At 36.8% G+C, this 19115-nt stretch overlaps 1 protein-coding gene across 4 annotated transcripts in view; it reads right to left on the bottom strand.

Moving 5' to 3' along the window:
* The window catches only part of psmd5 (proteasome 26S subunit, non-ATPase 5), a 101902-nt gene that overhangs the window by 42567 nt on the left and 40220 nt on the right, over positions 1-19115 (bottom strand). For all 4 annotated transcript variants that reach the window (XR_001198013.2, XR_002196449.2, XM_013132433.3 and 1 more), the window contains 2 exons: positions 6452-6561; positions 190-330 (listed from right to left, as the gene is read on the bottom strand). Coding sequence is in view for 2 of the 4 variants with exons in the window: in XM_013132433.3 (XP_012987887.1) it covers positions 190-330; positions 6452-6561 (251 nt within the window). In the remaining 2 variants the exon portion in view is untranslated. The remainder of the gene's footprint in view (positions 1-189; positions 331-6451; positions 6562-19115) is intronic.

Genomic DNA, 19115 nt, shown 5'->3' with positions numbered 1-19115 from the left:
CAAGTCTGTGAAATTGTTTTGGGGCAAAGCTGTAAAGGTCTCAGCTTGATTTTTCGGTATAAATAGAGGTAAAGATACCCAAACAAGCAGCTTAAGCATTTTAAGGGTCCAAAACAGGCTCAGGATAATAGATAGTAATACTTAAACAGGGGACTTATATTAAGTTTACAATCATTCCTGGCCACTTACAGTGAATATGCGAAGAGCGCCACAGAGGAGCTCAGGGAAGGGCTGGGTGCTGATATTCCAGATCAACGCCATGGGCTGATTAGACAGCATACTGAACCAGGACTCAGTCAGAACCAGCAGGTCTTCGGTTTGCTGCTCGACCTGGAAAACACACATTTTCATTAATTAATTCATTCATTCAAAAATAAAGCTAATGCCAAATCTCCAACCTCAGTCAATATTTTATGATTCAACCTAATTTTACCTCCTAACCTTAACCACAACCATTTAACTTACAAAAGCATTGAGAAAAGTAAGGACTGGCAACACTCTTTCATGTAATGTTTACATGTTATTCACTGTTTGGTGAATTTAAGTCCTGAAAAGGTAGAGATATATATACACACACACAGACACCCAGGCAATTTTTTTAAATACACAGAAAAAAGCAAAAACAGGCCATAATACACTAAACAACCAATTATGTTTTCTCATGGCCAAAGTAAACATTAAAATACACACCAAAACACCCATGAAATAAAATTACCTCCCACCTACCCCAGTTAAACATATCCTCCCTCCCTTCCCGCCACACAAATTACCCACAACCTCCTATTCCCCGGTCCCCCCCTTCTACCATTGTTCAGACTGAACATCCACACTGACCCAGAGTTTCAGATTTGGATTAGTTGTCACTTATTACTTTCCAGATGTAATGCCAATTAACATACATTTCATGATTTAACACTAGAACTGTATGGTCAAACTATATAGAATTATAAAAAATAATGAATTACAGAACTGGTTTGTTTTAAATGGTAAATGAATTTGAAAAATACAAGAATGCGTTTGTATTTAAGGTTTTATCATACGAAAACTATAAAAAGAATACACAGAACAATAATTTTTTTAAACAAATGCTATAGTATTTTTTATACTATATTTATTAGGCCTTACAAATGTTATTAGGCCTTACAAATGTAAAAAATGAAAATTATTCAACACTTCAATTATTCAAAGGTATATCCTTTAGTATTTAGTTTTCATTTTGATGATGTACAAGGTAAAATAAGAGACATTATTGACTAGTTTGCAACAATCAAAGGATATGCGCATGAATAGTCAACATAGTCCTAAAGCACGGTTGAATAACACATTGGCTACAGTCTATTTCTAAAAATAAAACTGATAAAGTTGATTAAATAAATGTTACCCAAATCGTGCTGTCTCTTCCAGACTCCTATCTCACAGTGGCATCTGGGGTCTCATTGGTTCGTTTCTTTTTTTTTGCAAGGAGGCTCAGGCATTGGAGGTGGCGGTTCAATATCTGAATCAGATGAAGACCCGGCATCCGACTCGTCGCTTTCGGGATCTATTCCTGATCCTCCATCTGACTACATCTCATCTAAATCTTGTATCATCTGCAATGCTGTCAGGGCGTAAAATCGTTGGGTTTGGTTTGTAAAACGAAACGCTGTAAATTGTATATTTATACAATTGTCAGGAGTGAGAAGATATTGTCAGGAGTGAGAAGGGAACAACTTTTGGCGCAATTATTAGAAAATGGAAGAAGTTCAAGATGATGGTCAATCTCCCTCGATCTGGGGCTCCATGCAAGATCTCACCTCGTGGGGCATCAATGATCATGAGGAAGGTGAGGGATCAGCCCAGAACTACATGGCAGGACCTGGTCAATGACCTGAAGAGAGCTGGGACCACAGTTTCAAAGAAAACCATGAGTAACACACTACGACGTCATGGATTAAAATCCTGCAGTGCACGCAAGGTCCCCCTGCTCAAGCCAGCACATGTCCAGGCCCATCTGAAGTTTGCCAATGACCATCTGGATGATCCAGAGGAGGAATGGGAGAAGGTCATGTGGTCTGATGAGACAAAAATAGAGCTTTTTGGTCTAAACTCCACTTGCCGTGTTTGGAGGAAGAAGAAGGATGAGTACAACCCCAAGAACACCATCCCAACCGTAAAGCATGGAGGTGGAAACATCATTCTTTGGGGATGCTTTTCTGCAAAGGGGACAGGACGACTGCACCGTATTGAGGGGAGGATGGATTGGGCCATGTATCGCAAGATCTTGGCCAACAACCTCCTTCCCTCCGTAAGCGCATTGAAGATGCGATTGGGTGGGTCGTGACTGGTTCTTCACGCATCACAACGACCCGAAACACACAGCCAGGGCAACTACGGAGTGGCTCCGTAAGAAGCATCTCAAGGTCCTAGAGTGGCCTAACCAGTCTCCAGACCTGAACCCAATAGAAAATCTTTGGAGGGAGCTGAAAGTCCATATTGCCCAGCGACAGCCCCGAAACCTGAAGGATCTGGAGAAGGTCTGTATGGAGGAGTGGGCTAAAATCCCTGCTGCAGTGCGTGCAAACCTGGTCAAGAACTACAGGAAACGTATGATCTCTGTAATTGCAAACAAAGGTTTCTGTACCAAATATTAAGTTCTGCTTTTGTATCAAATACTTATGTCATGCAATGAAATGCAAATTATTTACTTAAAAATCATAATGTGATTTTCTGGATTTTTGTTCTTGATTCCGTCACACAGTTGAAGTGTACCTATGATAAAAATTACAGAGTTCTACATGCTTTGTAAGTGGGAAAACCTGCTAAGACAGCAGTGTATCAAATACTTGTTCTCCCCACTGTATGTACTTCTTGTACAACATAATTAGAGCACACAGATTGCATCACAGCATAACATCAAGTCAGATAAACTTCAGGGATATCAGTCTGTCCAGTTAGGAAGCATAAGCGATTATGAATCAAGGTCACCTGTTTTGGTGCAAATGAAAGTGACAACAGGTGCACTGGAGAGGGAATAGCAAGATAACCCCCAAAAAGGGAATAGTTTTGCAGGTGGTGGCCACAGACAATTGCTCTCTCCTTATCATTCCTGACTGATTCTTCTTGAGTTTCGCGTTTTGCTAGTATCCGTGTCACAACCGATAGCATGAGGCGATGCCAGTAGCCCACTCAGGTTGCAAAGGCAGTCCAGCTCCTCCAGGATGGCGCACACCTCTGGGAAATTACGTATCGGTCCATCTGAATCCTCCAAGTAGCGCCACGGACCATCCAGAATCTTACTGATGCCCTGATCCAGGTCTGGGAGGAGATCCCCCAGGACACTATCCGCTGTCTCAACAGGACCACTACTGAGTCACATTATGAGTTGGCTTGATGAAATTCACATTAGTTAGAACAGCCTTAGATTTCAATTGCTTACTTTGATTTTCAGTGGTGTGCATTTGAGTCCAGCCCACAATCGGTTTGGTGATTTTGGTTTCCACTGACCGTTGTTACCGTTGTGAATTACACAATGTACAGTAAAGATTTTTATCTTTAATATATTTCCTGTGTGATTTAAGTGTTCCCTTAATTTCTTTGAGCAGTGCAGCATGTATATACTATGTTGTTAGCATAAAAACAAAATTTCTTACAGAGTTACATATTTAATTGATAAGCACAGTGAACAATATCGGAACAAAAATGTGCCCAGTGGCACTCCTTTGTGGACTACAAGATATGTTGATTCAAGTCAATCAGCTTAAATAGCCTGTCTTCTGTCAACAAGGACATTTTTATAGAAAAGGTATCCTTGGCCAGGCCCAAAATGAATAGGTAACTAATAAAGGACATGTTAAAAAACATCAATCAATACATTAATATATTGCAATCCAAATCTTAATGCAAATTATCATTGGTGTGCATGTGTTAATACACATTAATATATCTAGCTAACTGTTGAAAGGCCCAATAACAAACATGAATTCATACATGCATTATGTTATCATGAAATCATTTAAATGTAACTACAGATTCATGATTTGGTGTCTGTCATCATAGCAAAAACAATTAAACGTTTATTATTGAACATAATCAGTTCAAATGAAGTCATCTCTTAGAAGGCAACATATAGAATAACCCTAATTCCTTTAACAAACAACACCTTTCCCCCAACTACTGTTATTTGTTGCTGAATACTGTCCAGTCACAGAAGCCAGGCTTTTGTCCTTCGTGAACATTACCTTACTTGTTACTTAGTGACCTGTTGCTTACTTACTTGCTTTTTCTTGTGTCCACCATGAACAATAAAAGCTGTTGTCAATCCTGTGTATTATTTCTTGTTGATATGTCATGATGTTCAAGAACTCATGTGTTACACTCCAAATGTATTGCTTAAATATCACATGTATAATTCTGCTGTTTCAAGAATATGTTATATATATACTTCAAACATGCTTGAATGTTCTCACAAAAAACAGCATTTCCTTAACTCCAAAGTAATATCACCCAAATGTCTGATGCTTTTTATAGTCTTTTGTGCAAAAATGCAGATCTCATTTATTCATGCTAATGACTGTAAAGCAGTATTTTCTAGTTTATTAATGCTTTTAGATGATTATGAACTGTTACACACTGATAATTTATAAAGAGTTAAGTTAATGTGTTATCCTTATTGTAAAGACACCACCATTAATTTGTTTATTAATTGCTGAGTAGAACTTGTAAATGGTTATAAACTATTAAGTTCTGATAATTAAGTATTAGTTAAGTAGCTTTGTGATCCTTGTAAACAGTAAAGTCATAACTACGTTTTCATAGCTTAAAAGCACTTGCAAACAATAATAATTTGTTTGATTATAATTAAAGATTTATAAAATTTAAGATTTTTACATGTTTATTGACACAACCACACACAGTTCATTATTTGTAGATGCATTAATGAACTATTAGTTTACATTATGTTTTAATGTATTAGTTAATGTTTATTGATATGTGTACCAACAGTTAACTAATACTAAGTTAATATGTTTTTTAACACATGCACACATAATCAAGACTTTGTAGATGCATTAATAAGTCATGAATCCATGTCAATTAATGCATTTAATGACGATTATTACTGTATCCTTATTGTAAAGTGTTACCCGTTCGTTTTGTTTCCTTTCCATTTTTTACCTCACATTACATTCTTGTTAGACTCACACCATCACAAGGACATTAGTGTCTCCACCCTTGAAGTGGGAGCACATGAGTGACATTCAAAACTTTAAGGATAACCCCTGAAAACTATGTAAAATTAAATATGAGTTAGAGCTCTAGAGTTAATTGGTGCGGCACCAACCAATAAGCCTACATCAAGCATATCTAGTGTCCTTGATAACAAACGTGGTTCTCAGTGTCTATAACTAGCAACGACTATATAACCTTTTTTTCAGTCAACAGACCAGGTGAAAAAGATCTTAATTAATAATTAGTCATTATTCCTGCATAATTACTACATTTCTATATTTTCCCCTATCCTTTATTCCATGTCAGGGAGTTAAATAATAATAAAAAGATAACTGTCTACAATAAAGTGGCAATTAGAGGCATCAGGCATTTCATTTTGATCAGTAATATATACAGAGTCAAACACTATCTGTTGTGGCAGCTTGGTGGCAGAAATGTTTTTCAGGGTTTGTCCAAGCAAAAATATGTTTTAAAACATTTTAAACCAGGGGTGGAATCTGAACTTCAAATAATCTCGTCCTCAAATAAGAGGCACTCTTATCTACTACAACAAATAGGCAGAATTGCAAAGAAAAAGCCATTATCTCAGACTGGCCAATAAAAAGAAAAGATTAATGGGCAAAAGAACATAGACACTGGACAGAGGAAGAACTCTACCTAGAAGTCCAGCATCTCAAAGTCGCCTCTTCACGGTTGAGGCTGACAATGGTGTTTTGCAGGTACTATTTCATGAAGCTGCCATTTGAAGACCTGTGAGGCATCTGTTTTTCAAACTAGACACTCTAATGTATCTGTCATCTTGCTCAGTTGTGCACTGGGGCCTCTCACTCCACTTTCTATTTTGGTTAGAGCCAGTTTTCACAGTTCTGGGAAAAGAGTACTACACTCCAGTTGTATCGCTTCTTTTATCAGCACAACAGTTTTCAGCGGTGCTACCATAATTGCAAAAAGGTTTGCTAATAATCAATTAGCCTTTTAAAAGGATGTACTGTCTTCCTTCCATCACAGACTTTTGCAGATAATTAATTGAGTAGAATTTACATACACTACGGAGGTGCATGGTTGTTCCACTCAGCTATTTTAAAATGTATGCACTGCAAGTCTCTCTGTATAAGAACGTATGCTTAATTTCGAAAATGAAGAAAGAAATACACATACTAAACACATATACACTAGATATTTAAACATTTGACAGACAAACACACAGACACACATAGACATAAGATTTACTAAGAAACAAACAGACCTGCAGACTGATTAGGAGCGAAATGGCCTCCAGACAGCGCACTCTCAGCTCGGTGGCTCCACCGCAGGCAAGCTGGCTCATTCTCTTCAGAACAGCATTGAACTTCTCACCTGAATACATATAAAACCACAAACATTAAAAGAAAGTTAGTTATTGTATTTTACTTCCTAGGGGTGCGTTGAGTACTCAAAATCTCTATCTTGATATAAGACCATACACTAAGTGAATTAAAAATAACTGAAACTTGTTACTGCATTGGAAAACAGTAATTTATAACAGTTTATCCTGGTTTATATAGAATATATGGCCAACATTAAATGATTTGCGATTATATATATTCCTACAGGCTATTTTATGGATTATTTTGGCTATTTATACAGGGACCTCAAACTGAGCCTGAGGGCTAATAAAAGTTGAGCGCTGTGTTACAACAATATTAAAAACACTTACACAGTCTTGCAAAGGTATTCAGACCCCTGAACAACCCTTTCACTTTATTGATTTACAAATGGTTAAATTTACATGTTAGTTTTGTCTGATATTTAAAACACTTAATGCTCAAATCTAATTACTCTAAGGGGACATAGGTTTAATGTTGGGGAATATTTGTAAAAAAACTAAAACAGAAATATGTTGCTTGCATTTGTATTCAATCTCTGATCGGTGGAAGCTCACAGTTTACACGTGATAGCAAAATGCAGAATGTGATCAGATCTACAGTGAGGGAAAACATTATTTGATCTCCTGATATTGTACGTTTGCCCACTGACAAAGAAATGATCAGTCTATAATTTTAATGGTAGATTTATTTGAACAGTGATAGACAGAATAACAACAAATAAATCCAGAAAAACGAATGTCAAACATTTTATAAATTGATTTGCATTTTAATGAGTGAAATAAGTATTTGACCCCTCTGCAAAACATGACTTAGAACTTGGTGGTAAAACCCTTGTTGGCAATCACAGAGGTCAGACGTTTCTTGTAGTTAGCCACCAGGTTTGCACACATCTCAGGAGGGATTTTGTCCCACTCCTCTTTGCAAATCTACTCCAAGTCATTAAGATTTTGAGGTTGACACTTGGCAACTCGAACCTTCAGCTCCCTCCACAGATTTTCTATGTGATTAAGGTCTGGAGACTGGCTAGGCCACTCCAGGACCTTAATGTGCTTCGGTTTGAGCCACTCCTTTGTTGCCTTGGCCGTGAGTTTGGGTCATTGTCATGCTGGAATACCCATCCACCACCCATTTTCAATGCCCTGGCTGAGGGAAGGAGGTTCTCACCCAAGATTTCATGGTACATGGCCAGGTCCATTGTCCTGTTGATGTGGTGAAGTTGTCCTGTCCCCTTAGCAGAAAAACACCCCAAAGCATAATGTTTCCACCTCCATGTTTGATGGTGGGGATGGTGTTCTTGGAGTCATAGGCAGGATTCCTCCTCCTCCAAACAGTTGATGCCAAAGAGCTCGATTTTGGTCTCAACTGACCACAACACTTCACAACGTTCTCCTTACGGGCGCTGCAGGATTTCAGTCCTTCACAGTGTAGTGTGTTAACAATTGTTTTCTTGGTGACTATGGTCCCAGCTGCCTTGAGATTGACAAGATCCTCCTGTGTAGTTCTGGGCTGATTCCTCACCGTTCTCATGATCATTGTAACTCCATGAGGTGAGATCTTGCATGGAGCCGCAGACCAAGGGAAATGTTTCTTCCATTTGCAAATAATCGCACTAACTGTTTTCACCTTCTCACCAAGCTGCTTGGCAATGGTCTTGTAGCCCATTCCACCCTTGTGTGGGTCTACAATCTTGTCCCTGACATCCTTGGACAGCTCTTTGGTTTTGGCCATGGTGGAGAGTTTGGAATCTGATTGATTGATCGCTTCTGTGGACAGGTGTCTTTTATAAAGGTAACAAGATGAGATTAGGAGCACTCCCTTTAAGAGTGTATAAAAGACACCTGGAACCCAGATATATTTCTGATTGAGAGGGGATCAAATACTTACTTCACTTATTAAAATGCAAATCAATTTATAAAATTTTTTACGTGTTTTTCAGGATTTTATATTCAAAAACATTTATTCAAACATAAATCCATTAGAATTCATTTTGATCTCATTGTGATGATGTAAAAGGGAAAATAAGAGGTAAAACAGTATCGACCAGTTTGCGACGATCAAAGGATATAAGCATGAATAGCCGTAAAAAGGTGTATAGCACAGTTGCTTGATAAATACGAGAAATTTCAAAGAATGAATAACATACTGGCTAAAGCCTATTCATAGAAATAAAACTGATAGATGCAAGAATATGTTGCATTGTTTTACAATGGCATATGCAAGGGGTTATGGCAACACAGCTTTCTCACCAAGAAAAAACATTACAGTGTATTATTCAATTAACTTTATTTGTAAATTCGATTAGTAGAGCAAATTAATGATCAAAGGATGATTTAAAGTAGTCTACATGAATAACGAAATTCACTATTTGATAAAATATAGAAAAGTAATTTGTTAATTGTTTTGGAAGATGTGGGCTATGAATATCCATGCATTTATGCATCCCATTCGGTCTTTATACTTCTGCCTGTCCCACAGTCAGCACACAGCTTCAGGGATTTGTATTGAAGGTCTTATCATATGAAAACAAATTACTAAAAGAATAATACATAGAATTTTTATTTATTAGAACACAGGCTATAGTATTTTAATTTGTTTATTACACTGTAAACCCAAACATTCAAAGTAATTAAATAGATTAAGTACTGTATACTCAAAGTTTTAGATAAAGATCTACAAACTTATTTATGTCAAGTTGGTGTAACATGTTCTTACTTCTTGAGTAACTTTAACTAATCATTTTCTTATTAAATTGAAAAAATAACTGTATACGTAAGTATAACTTAAAAACATAACTTAAGTACAACTTAATAGAATTAAGTTATTAAATGCTAAGAATGATAAAGTCCTGTTATTTGTTTCAAATAGGGATGATTTAAAAATAAACTTAATTTATATAGCACATGCTAAATACAATAAAATCTCAAAGTGTTTCACCAAATAAGTAAAATCGATCATAAATAAATTGCAATCATAGCCTATTAAAACAGTAACAATTTGATTGGGGAAAATGGTCTGAAATGCATTAGACATTATTGGAAGACAATTTATTTATTTTATAGATTTTTAATGTCATCAGTTTAATGCAGCCTATATCATTTTTATTATTCACTTAAGTGTTTAGCAGATGAATACATTAAAAACCCTTACCAGTAAGTAGAAATTGTAGAAATTGCATTATTGTTGATTAACCATGCAGTAAAATTCAAGAGCTGCTGCATTTCTTTACAGTAATGTTATTTTGCTTGATGGCTTTAGTAGCTTGACACATAGGGGATCAAATGAAAAGATAATTAACAGGGAAAATGTATAAACGTAAGTATTTATAATTTGACACTCTTTGAATGCTTTCAATTGTTCAGTTTCAGATCAGTTCATGCCTTTGCATCTCTGTGTTCCTATTTCAAGAAGTTAAAATAGAGTTAAGGAAGATAACTTAAGAGATGTGATAAAGATACCAGGTAATCCAATTGTGAATTCTTCTTAAAAACATGTTAAAAACTAATTTGTTTACTTATGATATTTTCCATCTATAGACGTTATATAAAACAAATTGTTTTGAGGAAAACATGTTGTCATTTTAAAGCAGTGTTAGCTGTAGTCCATTATCATGTTTTGGTAAGCTAATAGTAATTAACTTGTAGTTATATTAAGTAGTGAGTATAAGCAATTCTGTTTTAAAAGTTTTAGATGTTGGTCTAAACTTTTTTCTCTGTCTTTGAGGTTTCTGGTTCCAAAATGATCTGGAAGTGTAAGTTGTGCACAGCTTCTTTCCTACAGAATACAGTTATTTAGACACTACAGACTGCAGCACACCCACTATTCCAAAATCAGCCCTCTTCCATGCCTCTACACTGATTGCATTTGTACATGCATTTGTACAGACCTCGGGGTAGGCCCAGGACTAGGTGGAGAGATTATATTTCGACACTGGCCTGGGAACGCCTCGGGATCCCCCAGTCAGAGCTGGCAAATGTGTCTCGGGAAAGGGAAGTTTGGGGTCCCCTGCTGGAGCTGCTGTCCCCACAACCAATGATTCTTCGTGTTGTTGACCCAGACCAGGCTAAAAAATGTAAACTCAACTCACGACCAGCCTCTGTTGATAAACTGATCAACATTATAAAATACAGCTGGAAATCAACTTTGACTTCCATTAGCTTTATGAAGATCCAGACTTTACCAGGAAACTTACTTCCCTTGCAGACATTAAGAAATTGCCACAAAAAGCTGTTGTGCACATCTCACTTTCACAAGACTCCAGCTCTATTGCATCTACTGTTCTACTTTCAGATGTGTCATCTCCAGAGCGTCTCAGCAGGTGGACTCCAGGTCCTTTTCCAGTTTAAGATGGGCAATTACAGATGAGATGAGACGGGCTGGATGTCAGGAGGTCACTGTTAATGCTGGAAAAAGTAGAAGTAATCCTGAAAATGAACCTTCACATTCCAACATTAAAAGACACAAGCGGGCAGAAGTAAACTTCCTACCCAACTTTCCCCAGGGAAAGGATCCTTCAAGCCTTGAGCAGTTGAGGCAGACAATTGTTGAAGAAGTCAAGAAGACCTGCCCTCATTAGAAAGATGGAGACCACATTTCCCCTACGCCGACAGACCATAGTGATGTCCGGCCCACCGGTGAACGAGCTCATGGACCTCTGGCCTACTCTCAAGTCTGAGGTAATATGTATCAGCTCTCTCTTTTAAAGTGAAAATTGTGATTCTTACTCATTTGGCCACTATTTTCTGCTTTATATATATGTGCTAGATTCTTCAAAGCTTTAAGTGTTGTTGCTGTATTCCCCTCCTGCTGTTATTTCAATGTAGTTGTATGCAGAGTTCCAGCGGATTACAAATCAGAACCTGTCCAACACATTCTATGCTGAGCTTGACCGCCATCTTCCTCGACTGATGACCTTATTCAGACAGAAGGCAGCAAAAACAGGGAAGACAGCAGATGCTCTGGCTGAAATTTTTTAAATCCATGATGAACAGGTAAATAGATTATTCTACATTTCATAGGATGAACCAGTGGAACATTGAACAGGTTTAGTGATTCAAATGAGCTTTGTGAATTTTGCAATTAGTCCACTTTGTGTCTGATTGCATTAAAGATGTGAACAGTTTATTTGTGGACATACAGTATGTTCTGATTGGATTGTATAAAATCAGCTTTGTTCAGTTAACTTTTCAGTATATACAATTCTGTTTTTATCTGAATAGGAAATCCATGACATCAACACCAAGCGCACTACTGTTCTCCATGCCCTTCCTGTGTATCTGCGCGAGGACATTTCTGGATTTTTTTCAGATCCTGCACAGTGAGTCTCCTTAAATCTAACAGATTCTACTGTGTATTATGTAAACAGTTCTTCAAAATATTTACATATTTTAGGACTTACCTTTGTTTAGTCTTTGTTTAGTTTTTGTCTAGACCAAGTAAAATATTTTACTTGGTCTAGAAAGTGGTAATCTGTCACCCAGGTTGCAGACCCTCAAGAATGACTTCTGAAACATCTGAAAGAAGGCTAAAGCCTTATAAAAGGCTAGTTCAAAGTTGTCTAAATAAGATTTGTCTAAATAATGCCTCAATAAGTTACTGCACTACTTTGCAGGTGTTCAGCCAATAGGCCCCAACTACACAATATGCCTTTGAACTCATTAATATGATGCAAAGGTAATACTAATGTTTTGTATGTTTTAATGTTTTTCTCAACCATTGTGGGCTACCCAGTATGACCCACATTTCACTGTGCATTTGATACTGGTTACTGTATTACATTTACATTTTAGAGTTTTAAGTGAAAATGTTCTTAAACAGTCTATAAAATTTTTGTAATTTCATCCAAATTGCTGCCCTGTTGTCTTACTCAGGAACTAGCCAGGAAGCCAAAAGCACACAGTGTTTTTTCATTTATAGCTGTAATGAAAGATAATTTCTTTTTGGTATTATTTGATATTATTTATTATTGTTTTTGATTACTCCGATTAATTTTCTGACTATCTGATTAGATGTCTGGTCAATATCAGAAATGTGTGATAAATACCTATTTCCTAGGGCCTTAAGTGGCCAGGGAGTTGGAAGGCTAGAATTATAATTTTTAATTATTATTATTATTATTAAATGACTATTTATTTAAATTTATAAATGTTTATTATTTATTTTTCTATTTCATTTTAACATTGCAGTGTGCTAAAAGCGAGCAGGCAAGAAAATACTGTTCAATAGCAGACGTTCATGACTTTAAGAATATATTAAGTTTGTTAAACTCAATGTAATTGAGGCAATCAATTGCCTCAAGAATTTAAAGTTTTGAGTCACATGTTTTAAGTAAACAAACTCAACATATTTGACAAATGTGTACTTAAAACAATAACAACACAAACTAATAAACATTGAGTTTTGTTAACATAAAATGGTGTGGTTGTGTACTTATTTTATTTTTATTTTTATAATTAGTATTTTATTGAGTTTTCAAACACCACTGTTACAATGTAACCAACATCGTAGACAACATTACAGTCGACACCTTAACATGTATCTTGTAGTGATGAAACATTTTGAATAGAAATGTAAAAAGGGCTAAGCCAAAAGAGATAATAGAAATCAGATAAATAAATAAAAATAAAAAAAACACATGGATCAAATGTACAGTTTTACAATAAACACCATGCTTTCATCTAGCAGTGATATATTGCACTTATTTTCCCCATTTCGCCATGGGTGGTATATTGCTAGACAGAGCATCTATAGGGGTGAGTGGGAAGAACAATCTCCACACCTTTCCCCATAGTGATAAGAATAGTGGCGACCATCTATCTGTATCTAATGAAATTTTTTTGGCCCCAAATTTTTCTCTATTATTTTGTCAATTTGGTGAGGGAAGAGAATGCCAAGATATTTTATGCCTTCAGTAGGCCACTGAAACAGCCCCGCCTGAAATAAAGTTTTTGGGCAGTATGAAGTTAATGGAAGGGCCTGACTTAGACCAGTTAACTTTATACCCTGAGATCCTGGAGAACGATTCAATAACGTCCAATAATGTTGGGACAGATATGGCTGGGTCTGAGGCAAGCCACAAAATGTCGTCCGCGTAAAGCAAAAGCTTATGTGTAGACTCATTAATTTTAACTCCCTGAATATTCTGAGTCATGCGAATAGCTGCCGCAAGAGGCTCAAGAGCTAGACAGAATAGTCCTGGCGACAATTCAGAGCCCTGCCGGGTACGTCTATGAAGTGTGAAATAAGAGGAAATCAGACCATTCGTTCTCACTGCGGCCTGTGGGTCTTTGTAAAGAATATCTATCCATCTGAGAAATGTTTGACCAAATCCAAAAGTTTTAAGCGTGTGAAACATATACCGCCACTCCAACCTATCAAACGCTTTCTCAGCGTCAAGTGAGATAGCTGCTGTTGGATCATTGGAGTCCTGTACTGACCACATAATATTTATAAGGCGTCTCACATTATCAGAAGAATTTCTCCGTCCAATAAAGCCCACATGGTCAAGGTGGATAAATGACCCAAGTGTTTTATTCAATCTATTTGCAAGTATTTTAGACAAAAGCCTACAATCAACAGATATTAAGCTTATTGTAATAATGGCTTGGTTTAAGGAGGGACGTAATTTGCCAAATTCAAATGCTGCATGGGACACATATTTTCAAATAATGGCAATAGATCTTCTGCATAACATTTAAAAAATTCTGCTGTAAACCCATCTTGGCCTGGGGATTTACCTGATGGTAGGGCCTTAATTGCATCAAGTATCTCCTGTGAACTAATAGGTAAATCTAAGTCCTCCTGTTGTGAGACACCCAGCTTAGGAAGGTTTAATGTGTTGAGGAATGACGTTATCTCTTTGTCTGTGGCATTGTTTTCAGATGTATAAAGATTTATATAGAATTTCTTGAATACATAATTTATTTCCCTAGATTTAGTTGCAAGGCTTCCATCCCCAGTCGTTACTGCTGCTACTGAAGATTTGGACTCTTTTTGTTTAATGTATTTCGCCAAAAGCTTCCCTGCTTTATCCCCCGATTCAAAAATAGTCTGCCTGGCCCTAAACAAAAGATATTCAGTTTTTCTGGATTTTATAATGCTATAATCATATTTAAGGCGGGTCAAGTCTTTTAAAATAGCTACAGATAGGAAACCAACTTTGTTTCACATGTTTAGACTGTCCCTACTTCAAATTTGGAAACTTTTATATCGATTTTACGCATGCTAATTTCAGTAATAAGCATTAATTAGCAATTAGGCTGTATCTTTTGAACCGTTTGAGCTACAGACACAAAACCAACTTTGTTTCTCACATTCATATGAAATGGTTATCTATTTTACATATGCTTATTAGCGTAAATAGTGCTAATGAACTACTAGGCTGTATTATTTGAACTGTTCGAGCGACATACACGAAATCTGCGATCAGGAAAACCTTTGAGATCTGTCGTATGCTAATTTATGCTAATTACCCTCACCAACATTCTCTGTTGAACTTTTAAAAATACAGATTCCAAACCTTTCTATAGGTTAACACTATTTCAAGCTATAAATAATTTTTAAACAGCTAGCAAGCACACCACATTTTCTTCAGGAAATGTACTTTTAGTTATTATTATTAGGGTTTCGGGCAGTTCACTGGTTTGGGATTTTTTGAAAAACAAAAAAAATTTACTCCACTGGCACCAAATGTCCGTTCTTCACATAATTTGATAATTGGCACCATGGTCTTCAAAAGTTAAATCAGCCAGGCCAGTATGTCAAAAAACATGGATGCTAATGACCAGTGAACATGTGCGGGGGCATGGTTTTGCACATATATAGACATCTCCTACAAGGGTAATGGTATAATAATTCTACTTGGTACGTATGTTGACAAGGACCATACGGAACAAATGACTGCAATAAAAAATTGTATCAACCCTACGGTGGCGCTACTGAGGTTTTTCACATTAGCATGGTCACCATACTCAACACAAAAAAATTCTCTCCTCTGGCACCAAATGTCCCATCTTTACGTACTTTGAGATTTGGCATCTAGGGACCAAGTTCCTCAAAATGTATATAAGCCAGGCTGGTATGTCAAAAAACATGGATGATGTGCAGGGGTGTGGTTTTGTACATATACACACATCTCCTACAAGGATAATGGTATAATAATACTTCTTGGTGCATATGTTAACAAAGATGATACGACAATAATGACTGTAAAGATTTGTTTATCAACCACATTGTGGCACTATTGAGGTTTCTATTGAGGCAAGTTCACCATGCTTACCATGTTTAAAGAGTATACTGAAAATGTATTGAGCAACCTTCTAAGATGTGTTATTTTCCTGAGGATCACTCCACTTGTCTTATCAATAAAACATATGCTAACCAGCAGACAATGGTTTGTGTTAATAATGCCATTATTTATGTGATTATTCACTATTTCACAAAAGATGTTGAAAAATATTGAATTCCGATTCTTGCATATTTAGTAATAGACAAATATGATCATTTGTCTATTACGGTACGTGCTTTCATTCCACTGAATTCTGGGACCAAATGTCTCTGCGATCAAAGATGGTTGAACAAGAAAATTCACCAATCTGACCGGAAGTTCAAATCTTGATTACCTTCCTGTCTCTGAGTCATTCATCTTGTCATCTGTATCTGATTTGTTTGATAAACAAATTTTTTGTTTAGTGTGGACACAGCTATTGTGACATGGTACGGCCAAATTACTTATTTGCTGAAATGAAACTTGAAGCATGTAATATTTCCATTAGATCTGAGATGTTAAGAATTTGATTGGAATTAAAGATACAGTTGTGCTCATCAGTTTGCATAACCTGGCAGAAATTGTGAAATGTAGGCATTGATTTTGAAAATACGTTTTCAAAAAACGTATTTATTCAAGGATAGTGATCATTTGAAGCCATTTATTATCACATAGTTGTTTGGCTCCTTTTAAAATCATAATGATAACAGAAATCACTCAAATGGCCCTGATCAAAAGTTAACATATCTTTGAATGTTTAGCCTTGTTTCAGACACACAAGGTGACATACACAGGTGGCACACCTGTGGCTTTTTACATTGCAATTAGTGTCTGTGTATAAATAGTCAATGAGTTTGTTAGCTCTCATGTGAATGCACTGAGCAGGCTAGATACTGAGCTATGGGGAGCAGAAAAGAACTGTCAATAGACCCACACAAAAAGGTAATGGAACTTTATGAAGTTGGAAAAGGATATAAAAAGATATCCAAAGCCTTGCAAATGCCAGTACTGTTCAATCACTTATTAAGAAGTGGACATTTCAGGGATCTCTTGATACCTAGCTACGGTCAGGTAGACCAAGAAAGATTTCAGTCAAAACTGCCAGAAGAATTGTTCAAGATACAAAGAAAAACCCACATAACCTTAGGAGACATACAGGCTGCTCTGGAAAAAGATGGTGTGGTTGTTTCAATGCGCACAATATGACGATACTTAAAAGAAAGCTTTGCATGGGACACTCTTGGACTTTCCAGAATGACAATGACCCTAAGAACAAGGCCAAGTTTAACTTTCAGTGGTTATAGCAGAAAAAGGTGAAGGTTCTGGAGTGGCCATCAATGTCTCCTGACCTTAATATCATTGAGCCACTCTGTAGAGATCTCAAATGTGCGGTTCATGCAAGACGACTAAAGACTTTGCATGACCTGCAGACATTTTGCCAAGATGAACGGGCAGCTATACCACCTGCAAGCATTCAGGGCCTCATAGGCAACTATTGCAAAAGACTGCACGCTGTCATTTATGCCAAATAGGGCAATACACAGTAAAAAGAACTAAGGGTATGCAGAATTTTGAACAGGGGTCAGTAAAATAAAATCTTTGTTGCCATGTTTTGTTTTATTATTGTACGATTTGTTATGACCTACAGTTGAATGCTAATCCCTTAAGAAATAAAAGACATGTTTTGCTTGCTCACTCATGTTTTCTTTACAAATGTTATATATATAATCAATTCTCCAAGGGTATACAAACTTATGAGAACTGTATCATATTTCCACAAGAAAATAAATCAGTGTGAGGACTTTTTCGGGTGAAACCAAAGTTTGTAGCTACAAAATATTAGAACATATTTTAAGGGTACCCATAACATTTATTTCACTTACACATTGCTTTTTAGGCATATCTCTATGCACCTATTACATGACATTGTAAACAAGTTACTTTTATGCTTATATCTATATGCATTTGCAAAGCTATAATTCGTCTTTCACTTTTCAGTTTCACTTTCCGGTGATCCCTAACCTGCCATAGCAGTGCAATTGTTATAGCCAGATCGCAATTATTTTGATAGACAACGATCTTCTTGCAAAATATTTTGATTCCCGAAATTCTGTTTCCATGTCTAGCCCATGCTTGCAGAAGCGCGTTTGACATGCTCTGCGGAAAGTTATAGCCTCAGATCATTTACTGAAACTTAATCTACTGATTCTTAATTTCAGTTGAAACCTAGTTAAGAATTGTTTTGCAATGCACTGTAATGTAACCTAATTTCGCAAATTTATTATTAGACCAACACGTTTCAGTCACTTGTTTGTCGCATCAACTCTGATCGACAAAATAAAAACAATCAAGCAGTATCGCGCATTCATCCATTGACATCATTCATTCATTCAATCAGGGGTGATTAGCGCCTCGGTACCATTAGCAGCCGCCTAGGTACCAACGCTAAGTGGCGTGTGCTTTTGGCAGATTAAGTCAGAAAACAGGGTAAAAAAACTGGTATATAATCTCTATATGGCTTTCTGTTTTTGAGTTTAGACATCTGACAACGGAACAACGTAAAACACACCTATTTAGGAAAAGTCATAGAAGGAGGAGGGTGTAGCTTTTAAAATGGCTGTTTTATTTTAACAACAAACGTTTGAGTTGTGTAGGCATCTGGCGGTTTCAGTGTTAGTGATTTTCTGATGTACCGCCATGTGGCCAATTGGTGTCCATATCATGTCATCGCAATGATGCATACCAAATTTGGTGAGAATCTGATATACGATTGGGGAGATAAGCTTTCACATCCTGTAAAATAGCAGGACCCAGGAAGTTTTGAAATATCAAATGTTTTAAACAATTATCGATGGCCAGTATCCACAGATGCTATATGTGAAGTTTCGTGGAAATGGGATGAACGGCCTAGGACTACTTCTCAAAAGCAGGTTTTTCAAAATGGAGAAAAATGGAGTCAGGCGGAAATGAAAGCATTATTAGGCCAAGTTGTTCAGCACCTGTTTCCACATCATAAGATACCAGTTTTATGTCTCTAATAGGGCACGTCCACTGTCCCGGCATAAATTCGCCTGCAAACGTGCTGCCTTGCCCCAGATGGCTACATATGGGCGTAACCTGGCATAAACTCAGCACATTTAGCAACACAGTGCTAACTTATAAAACTGACCTGAAACACCAACAATCTCTGCTACCATCCTCCAAGCATTATTGCGCTTGTACCCGGTTATAATAAGTTTTCCTCCAGTTGGTAACTTTTCACATGGAGCAAAATATTTCAA

This window comes from Esox lucius, chromosome 14 (genome assembly GCF_011004845.1).
Source record: "Esox lucius isolate fEsoLuc1 chromosome 14, fEsoLuc1.pri, whole genome shotgun sequence".
NCBI classification, from domain to species: Eukaryota; Metazoa; Chordata; class Actinopteri; order Esociformes; family Esocidae; genus Esox; species Esox lucius.
Note: the sequence above shows the minus strand (reverse complement) of the source record. Positions and strands in the feature narration are given on the sequence as shown.